This window comes from Apus apus, chromosome 20, assembly GCF_020740795.1.
Source record: "Apus apus isolate bApuApu2 chromosome 20, bApuApu2.pri.cur, whole genome shotgun sequence".
In the NCBI taxonomy this organism is placed as follows: Eukaryota; Metazoa; Chordata; class Aves; order Apodiformes; family Apodidae; genus Apus; species Apus apus.
The window spans coordinates 6,834,946-6,846,263 of record NC_067301.1 but is presented as its reverse complement, the minus strand read 5'-3'; the positions used below and the strand labels follow the sequence as shown (position 1 = coordinate 6,846,263).

Below are 11,318 nucleotides of genomic sequence, written 5' to 3'. Positions count from 1 at the left end.
GGCTAGGGAGACCTCCCAGCACAGCACACATCTGTCCTTCCCAGGGGGAGACAAGTAGAACTTGTGACCAAAACACTTTCTTTCTGCACCCACCATATGCAGGCAAAGCCTCCAAGGCAAAATGGAGATACTGTCCCTCAAAACTCCAGAGGAACAGTTGTCATGAAATAGGTGCAGTTCTCCTCCAGAGAACTGGCCACATGTTTTGGGTGTCCACCTTACCAGGACCTGCTTTACGCTGTGCAGGACACACAAGTGGTTTTGTTCTCCTGGTTCCACACGGGCAGGAATTATGTAGAAAAGACTTGAGCTCTTTCAGTATCCCTGGCCAAACCCAACTGGATTCCCTAACCCACCTGACCATTGAAGAATCCTGTCTGGAGCTGCTCACCTGAGCCCGAGGGGTTTCTGCTCTGTCCTGTGATCCTGCTCAGACTCTTGCGTGTTGGGGTGAAGAGGCTCTGTGTCCACCTCTGAGGGCTCTTGGCACTGGTCTCTGCTGGTATCTCCTCAGTGCTGTAGAAAAGCAGGAGTGTGCAAGGATGTTGGTATCTGTGCACAAAGCAGTTTCCCAGGGGTGAGGGTGACACTGTTGGACTGAAGGAAACAAGACGTGGAGCTGCTGTGCTGCTTCTCAGGCTTTCAAGCAACGGGGGGATGTCTTGGTAGGACCTTTCCTAGAAAGCAGGGAGAACTCAGGGCTCTTTCCCTCCTCCCAGTGTGAACTCCCCCTGAAGACACCCCTGCCACCAGCAGCTGGATGGGTTGGTTTTGCCTCCCAGGCACCTGTTGTGCCCCCTGTGCTCGGTCAAGTGGTTTTTTTGGTCTATGCTGGAGGAGAGGACAGCAGCAGAAAGGAAGCTCCTGTGTCCCAGCAGACATGCAGGAAGAGGAGCTGGCTGGAGAAGACTGGTAAAGGGGAACAAACTAACTCACCCTCCAGCCAGGCCTGGTGAGTTTTGATCCTTTGGGGTCAGGAAAGAGGCAAACCAGCCCATCAGGGGAGCCCAAGGGGTGCTCTTGGGAGAGCTGTCCTGAAGGTGCACCCATCCTTATGGCCAGAGCCCAGACAGGGATGTGGGAAGGAAAAGCCATGATGGAAAGGCTCAGGGTGTGTTGGGTGGGGAAAAGAACACGTTTGGACTTACTTGTTCATTTCTGCCATCTCCCCCAGCTGGCTCTGTGCTCTCTTCAGCTGCAATTCCAGCTCTCTAATCATCTCTCCTTGGCACGCTGTGATTTCCAGGCCCACCAGATACTGCTCTCCAAGTATTTTCATCCCTTCCTCTGCCTGTGCCAGCTGCAGGGTGCTCTCCTTGTGCCTGCTCCATGCTTTCTCCAGCTGCAATTCCAGCTCTCCAATCATCTTCCTTTGGCGTTTTATAATTTCCAGGCCCAGTAGATACTGCTTCTCAAACATTTTCATCCCTTCCTCTGCACGTGCCACTTGCAGTGTGCTCTCCTCCTGCCTGTTCCGTGCTCCCTCCAGCTGCAGTTCCAGACCTTGGACTCTCTGCTCCATCAGTTTTCTCCCAGAGGTGTCAGGGGTGTTGGTCTCCTCTCTTCTGCCTTGAGCAGCTGCCTGTGTCTGAAGCAGAAGAGGAGGAAAAAAAATCAATGCCCACCCTGCTTCAAACCCCTGCTCTTTCTGCCATTTTTATAGGAAAGCTGATATTAAGCAGCCAGAATGCTGTGGTGGTGGGACCCAAGGAGTGGCCAAGTGATGTTGCAGAAGAGCCACCAGCCCTTACAGCTCCTGATTTGTAGCTCTGAGCTCCAGAGATTTTTGGGACTCTGGCTCCATCTGCACGGAGAGCTCATGCACTGTATGGGGGGACAGCCCCCTTCCTGAGGCAGGTTCCTCCTTTGTGTCCCCAGATCAGTTCCCTGAGGGCATCTCATCTACTGGAAGAAGGTGGCATCTGCACTGCTGCCCATCCCTAGCCATCCTTGGCACGGGAAGCCAGCTACAGGAATGCCATCTCCAGGAAGATTTCTCCTTCCCTGCAGCTTCTGCAGCTGTACCTAGAAATGAGAGGGCAGGCCTTGCTCTTCCTTCATGCAGCACAACAGCAGCACCAAGGCTGATGCCCTGAGGTGGCTCTGAGAAGCCTTGCCTCTTATCCCGGGGGAAAGGGCTGCAGCCCAACCCCAGCACGGGCACTGGGCATCATCTTCAGGAACAAGCAGAAACCCCCAAAGGCACCTTCCAGTCTCAGCATCTTCTGAGAATCACAGAATCATCAAGGTTGAAAAAGACCGTCAAGATCATCAAGTCCAACCACCACCAGCCCTACACCTCCAGGGATGGTGCCTCGACCACCTGCCTGGGCAGCCTGTCCCAAGGCCTCACCACACTTTCAGTGAAGACCAAATATCCAACCTGAACCTCCCCTGGCACTTCTCTTTCCACTCACCTTTCCTTGGGCTTTGCTCAGTTGCTGGGACAAGCTGATGGTGGATTTCTGCAGCTGGACCACGGGCTCAGTTTCACCAAGCCAGTTCTGATAGGGTGTGCTACAAGCCTGGAAATGGGGACTCCCTGTTGTCTCTTGACTTCCAGGGCTCGGGTGGGAAAAGGCTGAGTTGGACCCTGGTGTTGGGATGTTTCCTGCCTGTTCCAAGTTAAAGAACATAAATGGACAAAACTTAGGAGATGAGCTCAGGGCAGGAGATAGTGGCAGCACTTCATAGAACCAGGAGAGGACTGGCACCAACCTGATGTCAGAGTGTAAAAGAGTTTTCAACAGCTCTGTGTTAGGCAGAAAAGTCTTACTTTGCATTAGGAATCCTCAAAGGAAGACTCTCAATGAAGATCTTTGGTTTCACGTACCTCTCTCCCAGAGCTCCTGGTCACCCTGATGCCTTGTACGTGCAGCACATCCCAGCCCTCTGGCTGGAGCTCTTGGCCACAGCTGCTGGTGGAGGACACAGGTCCCTGCTGCACCCTCCTCCTCCTCCTCTGCAGGAAGCGCCAGATCCTCTTCATGGCTGGGTGGGAATGGGCACTGGCCCAGCCTGGCCTCTCCCTGGGGCAGGTGGGACTCAGGGGGTGTGACCTGAGGAGCAGCAGGGATGGGCTGAGCCAGCACCAGCTCCACCAGCACCACCAGCAACGGCTCCAGCAGCGATGGCAGCAACAGTGGTGGCACCGTTGGCACTGGCAGCACCAGCACTGCCAGCAATGGCAGCACCAGTTACGGCTCCACCAGGGATGGCAGCATCAGCTAAACCAGCACAGCCCCACCAGGGACTGGGTGTGCAGGGCTGTGCCAGTGCCCCAGGTCTAGGAAACACGGTTGTCATGGAGTCATGGAATCATGGAATGGTTCGAGTTCCTTAAAGGGCCCTTGCAGATCATTCAGTTCCAACCCCCTGCATGGGCAGGGACACCTCCCACCAGCCCAGGTTGCTCCAAGCCCCATCCAACCTGCCCTTCAACACTGCCAGGGATGGGGCAGCCACAGCTTCCCTGGGCAGCCTGGGCCAGGGTCTCACCACCCTCATGCTAAGAATTTCTTCCTAATGTCCAGCCTAAACTCCCCCTCTTCCAGTTTCCCCCTCGTCCCATCCGTCCCTGCCCTTGTCCAAAGACCCTCCAGGCACTGGAAGCTGCTCTCAGGTCTCCCTGGAGCCTTCTCTTCTCCAGGCTGAACACCCCAACTCTCCCAGCCTAGCTCCAGAGCAGAGCTGCTCCAGCCCTCCCATCATCTCTGTGGCCTTTGAACCTGCACCAGCACATCCATGTCTTTCCTGTGCTGAGGACACCAGAACTGGAAACAGGTTCCTGTTTGAGGGGACACAATTTAAATTTATGGTGACCATTGAAATCAGGTTTTGTATGTATTAGTTCTGTTGGTTTTATTTACTTTCCCACATTTCATTTTTTCATTATCCCTCCCCTGTTCTGTTAAACATGTTCCAGTTTTAACTTCCAACCTTGCAGCCTCTCTTCCTTATTCCCCTTCTCTCTGCCCCTGGGAGGGTGGAGGGGAGTCATGGAGAACAATCTGGGGTTCTGAGGGGTCCTGACCACTGAACTGGGACAGGGTGGGTCTCACCGGGTCAGAAGGGAAGGATCCCCTTCCTGGCCCTGCTGGTGATGCAGCCTGGAAGATGGTTTAGATGGTTTTGCTTTCTGGCTGGCTCCTGTCCAGCTTGTCATTCCCCAGTCCCCCAGGTCCTTCTCAGCAGGGCTGCTCCCCAGCCCTGCAGCCCCCAGCCTGTGTTGGTATTAGGGGCAGGACCTTCCACTTGGCCTTGCTGAACCTCAGCAGGTTCACACGGTCCCACTTCTCGAGCTGGTCCGGGTCCCTCAGGGTGAGGTGACACCCTGTCCCCCAGGTGTGTCACTGCCCCACGCAGCTTGGTGTCATCTGCAGGTGTGCTGAGTGAGGCTGAAACTCACAGACAAATAGATGTGTGTCGTGGTTTGGGTCCATGGCTGCTCCCCCAGCTCCCCCCACACACCCTGGGATGGGGAGGACAAACCCAACCAGAAGCTCCTGGGTCCAGACAAAGCACAAGGAGGGATCTTCACCCATTAAGGTCCCGGGCAAAACAGACTCAACTTGGGGAAAAACAGTAATTTAATTTCACACTATTCTGATGCCCACAGGACACAGACACCCCCAGAGCAGGGCTCACACACCTCACCCCACCCCTCCCCTCTTCCCAAATCCCCTTGTTCCCCATTTTTCTCCCTCCTTCCCCCCAGGCACAGGAGGATGGGGATGGGGTTTAGAGTCAGGTCACAGGCTGGTGGTTCCTGCTGCTCCTTCCTCCTCAGGAAGAAGGATTCCTCACAGTCCTGCCCTGCTTCCCCACGGGGTCCCTCCCATGGTAGAGTCCTCCACCAACCTCTCCTCCATGAGTCCTTCCCACCAGCCCCGGAGCTGCTCCAGTCCTGGGGGCTTTGGGAACAGGCACCTCCCCTGGCCCGGGGGCTTCCACAGCTGCACCATCCGAGGCCACTGGCCAAGTTCCCCCCTCCTGGTGCCTTCAGGGAATGTCCCACCAGGTTCCTCAGCTGTCATCTGCAGGGAAACTTCTCAATGGGCAGCTTCTTCCCCTCCTTCCTCACCCACCAGCACCCTCTGCCTCTCCAGCCCAGCTCTTCCTTGCTCTGCTCAGCTCTTCTCTCAGTTCTTTCATATGTTCATCATTGAGGTGCACCTGTTGATGGCTCCTTGGCTGGTTTAGGAGGAGGGGGAGCTTCTCAGCTTCCTAGGAGCCACCCATGGGGTCCTTCCCCCACTACAAAGAAACCTGTCAAACCAAACCAGCACAATATGATTCTTCATGTCCTTAATGACAACCCCCGTGCCTTTTAGTGCACACATTTGAATGAGCTGCTGCAAAAAGCTGCAGCAAGATGGTATTTTATAGCTGGTCATGTGCAGGCACAGCCTGTCTTCATCTGCCTGGGTCCAGTGCTCCCCTCTTAGTCCCCAAAATCCCCAGAAGAGGGAACCAACTGGCCAGCAACCAGGCAAGAGCCTGACTTCTTTCTGTCTCCTTCCAAAACTCTTCCTTTCTCACAGCTCTGCAGCAAGTGGCCAGAAACCCGAGGACATTCCCCACGTGGAGACTGGAGTTTCAGGTGTTGCATTAAATCGATCTCTGCTATTTATTTAGTGTAGGCTGGAATGTTTTGTCTTCTTGTGTCACGGGGCGTTTCTCAAAGAGGGAGAGACTCATAAACCCTGGGTGTGGCTGGCCTGATCTGCTCATGAGCACCTAACTGATAGTCCCCTGAGGATTTATTACATGGCAATAAAGAGTTTAGATTAATGGATTACCAAGCAAATGCTGTGTGGAGTTTTTAAAAGCTCCAGCTTCGCACTGGAAGCCCAGAGCTCTGACTGCAGAGCTGAGTGCCAAGAGGAGAAGGTCTGGGAGGCACGAAGGAAAGGCTGGGGAAGATCACAGCCAGGACAAAGAAAATATATCTAGGCTGCACTTTGCAGGCACGATGAAAAGCTTTCTTTCCTTTCCAGTCCTTGCAGTCCTTCTACTGGTGCACAGCTCCCAGGCAGTCTACGTTCAGGTGAGTTTACTGCTCTTTAATTTGTTGCTGTTTAGAAGGTGAACAAGGTCCTGGGTGAGGTGGTGTGGCTGCGACAGGAAGCTCAGCTAAACCACCTGAATTTTTCCTTTGCTCTGGTTTGACAGCCAACTTCATCTCCCCGAGGTTCAGCTTTTCTTTCTGCAACAGGCTTCAGGTCTTACTGACACGTTGGTGCAGGTTCCTGAGCTTCACCAGCTATAGCCCTGGGCTGAACTCCCCTGCTGCCCAAGGCATCGTGCTTCCAGAGCTTCCCTTTGCTCCCAGCCCCTTGTGCTGTGAAGCTGTAAGAACTGGGACCACCTCTTAACTTTATAGAACAAGGTAAACCAGATGTGATAGAAGAGAAATTCTCTCACCTGCTTTCTGAAAGTCACCTGCAAGCTTCTGTGGTGGAGCCTACACACGGATCACGTATAGAAACAGGGGTAAGAAGTGGCTGCAGTGAAGTGTTAACAGGCAGAGAGACAATCAGGGGAGGCTGTGCCAAATTTTCCAAAATACACAGCACCTGTGACTGGTATTACATGGCAGCAGTTAAGAAGGGACTTTCTGTACCTGGGAGCATGTTGGATCTGTCTGCAGTCATCTTTGGAAACGGCTTGGGAAGTTTCAGTTTGATTGCAATGTAAGTAACTCAGAGTACCAAGAGAACTAGTATTTCTTAAACACTTCTGGACTCTTTATATCTGCACAATAGGTTTCCAGGGCCTTGAAATTGCCTCTTTTTCTCCTTTGGATGTCAGAGATATCCACAGATAGCAGGTTCAAGCTATTCCTTTCTTCCAAACCATTCTTTAACATTTAGTGTCTCCAGGGGCTTCATGAACAAAAATCTCAATTTTCCAGTTTGAGGCATAAAAAAAAAATAGAAAAATGAGAATAGCTGTTTCTAGTTGGGTAGAAGTGTAGAAGGTGCAGCTCTGGAGTTTCAGCACCTCTTTGTAGTTTGAATTTTTATCTCATTGATCATTAAATCTGTATTTTGCCAGATCCACGTGCAGTGTACTCTGAATGTGTGTTGCACTCCTTTCCCTTGGACTACTTGAGGTCCCTAAGGCTGCACAAAGTTGGCTGATGCTCTTCTTTTCTGAAACTCTTCTCAAGGCTTCCCTTCCCTCTCCTGTAATATGTCAGAAGTTGTTCATGTACCAAAGTGGTTTGCAAAGCAGAAGTTTGACTCCACAGCACGTTTTTAAAGGCTGAGTGTCACTATCTTGCCACTTTCCTTCACAGATCTGGAATGAATAGGATGGAAATGGGAGGAAGAGGGTTTAGTAGGTGTGGAGTAAAGACAGAAATAACTGGAGTTGGATTGTTCTGCACTGTTTCTGTGATAACATCTCTTAGTTCAGCGACACAGTGTGTGGTGTCATCTTGGAGGGAAGATGGTGCTGAGATGGAGCTGTGTGTAACCCCGTGCCTGGAGGGGCTCCAGGAAAGCTGGGGAGGGACTTGGGACAAGGGGAGGGAGTGATAGGACAAGGGGGAATGGATTAAAGCTGGAAGAGGGGGGATTTAGATGAGATATTAGGAGGAAATTCTTCACTGTGAGGGTGGTGAGATGCTGGCCCAGGTTGCCCAGGGAAGCTGTGGCTGCCCCATCCCTGGCAGTGTTGAAGGGCAGGTTGGATGGGGCTTGGAGCAGCCTGGGCTGGTGGGAGGTGTCCCTGCCCATGCAGGGGGTTGGATCTAGATGGTCTTTAAGGTCCCTTCCAACCCAAACCATTCCATGATTATATGATCTTTCTTACCTGAGGTGGTGAGGGTCTTTTTAAATTTTTTTTATTGTTGTTCCTTTGTTTTTTGTCAGCAGGACATTCCTACTTTCTGGTTTCTCTGAAACTCTGCCTGTGGAAATCCATCCTTTTCTAGTTTTCTGTTTCATGCTTTTGAGGTCTGTGACCAAGAGCTGAATCTAGAACTGCAGTTATACAGGGAAGGTTAATTTTTCTTGTCGACCATGAGTGGTAAATTCATCTGAGTAAAATAATAAACTGATTGCAAGCAGAAAAGAGTTTGATTTTGTTAAGTAAATGCATTTAGTTTATCTGGTTGGGTTTTAAAAATTATTTTAACAGCAAAATTCAGTGATTCTATAAAAAACACTAACAAACCAAAACCAGCTTCCCCCCCTCCCCCAGCATCTCACACTATTTGACACTGGGCTCCTGAGACTGTGAAATAAATTTGGTTTGGTTTTGTGCTGTATCAGAGTCACTTCAGGTTCTTCCTTTGAATGAGTAGGTGTTGGCTGCTCATCAAACCAGGTTCAAACACATGCTAAAGATCAGCTTGGAAATGCTGATTTGTCTCCTAGGTCAAACTCCCATTATTTGGAGACATACACACACTTTAACAACTGTAACATCTGCAATTTGAGGTTATCACCTCAACAGTGGGATTCACTTGAAACTTAGGGAATTATCAGGGTCCAGCAACCTAAAACATGGAGCAGTATTTCCCAGAATATTCCTGAAGCTTTTGGTATAAGCTCTGAGTCACAAGTGTCACATTTCTGCTGCCAGTAACTTGTGTTCCATTCGTTGTGTGGACAAGTCTTAAATTGATGGGAACTTGCCAGAGCCCCTTGGTGTGAGGGATTTCAGCTCCTAACGGTGTGTGATGGGAAGAGGTAGCTCCTTTTGGGGGGTGAGAACCTGCCACAGGGTTAGAAGAGTAGTGAACAAAATAAAACCCCATTTACCCCCATTCAACTCAGGATTTGGTAAATCTCTACCACCTATTGCCCAGTCATCTCTTTTCCAGGCTGAAGTTTCCCAGCTCTTGTCTCTCAAGTCCAGATTTGATGGGAGTGAGAAAAGCACTAATCCTGCCTCCTCCACTGTGATACTTTGCCTTGAAGACCTGATCATTTTGCCTTCATCAGCCCTGGTTTTATCTCAGCTTTGTTTCAACACGGTCTTTTCCCTGTAGGATAGTTTTTGGGAGAGCTCATGGTTGCAGTGGAATGGATTTGCCCACGGACTGACTTCCTGGTGTCTTTTTTTTGTCTGGTTCTGTCTACATAGGACGGAGACTTGAGATTCTCCCTTGAGTCTGTGAAGAAGCTAAAGGAGCTGATGGATGAGAACAAGCACATCAACCCTCGCATGGTGGTTTCAAAGGCCAGCTACTCTCCATGTGATGAAAAAGATCTCCCTAGGGAGTTCCAGCCTGTCTGCAAAAGAGAAGATGCACTCAAGGTTTTTGAGAGGCTGAGTATGTAGCTCTTCTTGCCTAGTTGCCCTTTTTCTCACACTTTTCAGCCTGAAACATTCAAATAGCAGCAGGCAAAGGAACATGATTCCTGTTGTGTCACTTCTAAAGCAGCTGGGAGAGTCTGTGCTGCCTTTGCCACCCCTGCTACAAGGGCTGGGCCACATTAGCTGTGAAGCTCCTGCAAGCAAGTTCCTGCTGGCTGAGCTTAGCTGTGGGCTGGTCAGATCAGGCTGCTGTGACCATGAGGAACCTTCCTCCAAGAGGTTGCATGTGACAAGCAGTGAGAGAGCCCACCCTGTCCCATGGCTGGCAGGAAATCTCTTGCTCACTTCTAGCTAACTAGAAGTTGGGAGCAAGTCTAATTGCTCTCTCTAAGCAGCGTGGAAGTTGTTTTTCCAGGTAGGCTAAAAGAGGTGTGAGGTGTAGGTGAGGTGGATCAGCTTTTGGCATGGTCTGTCTCCAAGGCACACGCAGTGACTCTTGAACTGGCTGCTGCAGTGTCTGCTTTCTCATTTCTGTTGCTTTTATCTGCTGTCCAATGCAGCAGACACTGCCAATATAATGACTGTTGTGATTCTACAGGCCTCATTCCCACCACCCTCCCACAAGATGTCCTGTTGTTCTTTTGCCTCCACACGTTCCCATAGTTTCCACAGGGAGCCCAGGTTGGATTTCATCCTTTAAGCCAGATTTTTGCGAGAGCTAATTTGACTTAGCACTGGTAATAGCCTCAAGGAACATCACAACTCGTAAAGTAGGAACGGAAAGGAGTCTCCAAACCCTTGATGTGTGGCTCTGCTCTCCAAGAGGTTCTGGCATCTCACTGAAACCCTCCCTTCTCTCTGACAGACGAGGCTGTTCACGAGGCTGATCTGTGTGAGATCTGCGCCAACGCTGCCTGCGCCGGCTGCTTCTGAGGGAGGATGAAACAACCCAGGGAAGATGCCTCAAGCTGGGACGTTTGTGCTTTCACGTTGCAAGATCACGTACTTTCACAAATCAATATTTGGGCTCCATCTCCACTACGGCCAAACCGGAGCTGCCAGCTCATGTAGACATAGCAGGGGCAGTCCTGGAGGAGTCGGATCAGGTGCCAGGGCAGGGCAGTTCTGGCAGCAAGGAGGCTGCAAACCTTGTGTGAGCGGGGTCACTCTGGAGTGAAAATGCACCAGGCACAGTTCCATTTACTGCTATTATGACTAGATGGGAGCAGGGCGGGTGAAGCTGTCTCCTGCAGCCTTTTTAGTATCTAAATCTGCCTGTGATTTGGCCTCCCCCACCCCTGACGCCCAGCAGTGCTGGGTTGTCCTCTTCTCCAGCCCCACTCTCTGCACTGTGTTGGACAACCCCCTCTACTCGTAGGTCTGCCCGTGAGATGGGTGTTTGTAACAGAACTGCAGCAAGTGACTTGGGGTCAAGTTACTGGTGTTTTAGCAACACTTTTCCCAGCCAAAACAATTCTCAGTCTTACTTGTGTGAATTGTTGCCACCTTAGGGAACAGATGTAGAGGAGCACAGGAACACTTTGTCCGTAGCTGTGTGGAAGCTCCCTTCTTGTGACAGATACTCGTGTTCATCAAGCTCTGTTCAGGAGAAGGGAAGTCCAAACTGCAATGCTGGAACCCCTTTGAAATGGAGACCTTGCCCTGCCATTTTATTTATTGGTGAAAAGATTGTGAAGGAAGGATCTGCCCATGTTTATATGCTGTAAATGAAATAAAAGCTCGTAATGCAGTGAGGTTTTTGGTATCTGTTTTATGCTGGGTTTTAAGGTGCTTTTTTTGGGTGATAGTCTGCTTGTCTACTTGCTTTTCTCCTGTGTAAGGTGCTTCATATCTGGGTCTTCAGTGGAATAAAAACGACCTTATTCAGATCCTGAACTTAAACCAATTTGCTCCTCCATTTGTTGTCCCCTGTCCTGTCACAGTAATGTAAGACTGCATCATAGCTTTTGAATAATTCCTTTTTACTTCTAAGTGTTGCATCTTTATCTCTGTTTCATATATATGGGACCCTCAACTTAACAACA

At 50.6% G+C, this 11,318-nt stretch overlaps 1 protein-coding gene across 1 annotated transcript; it reads left to right on the top strand.

Moving 5' to 3' along the window:
• Positions 1 to 5,877: 5,877 nt before the first annotated feature.
• On the top strand, positions 5,878 to 11,023 carry LOC127392916 (guanylin-like). The gene is made up of 3 exons (XM_051637416.1): positions 5,878 to 6,049; positions 9,100 to 9,289; positions 10,139 to 11,023. Exons 1-3 carry the CDS (start codon positions 5,975 to 5,977, stop codon positions 10,204 to 10,206), a joined length of 333 nt encoding a protein of 110 aa, XP_051493376.1. The 5' UTR covers positions 5,878 to 5,974; the 3' UTR covers positions 10,207 to 11,023.
• The last annotated feature ends 295 nt before the right edge of the window (positions 11,024 to 11,318 follow it).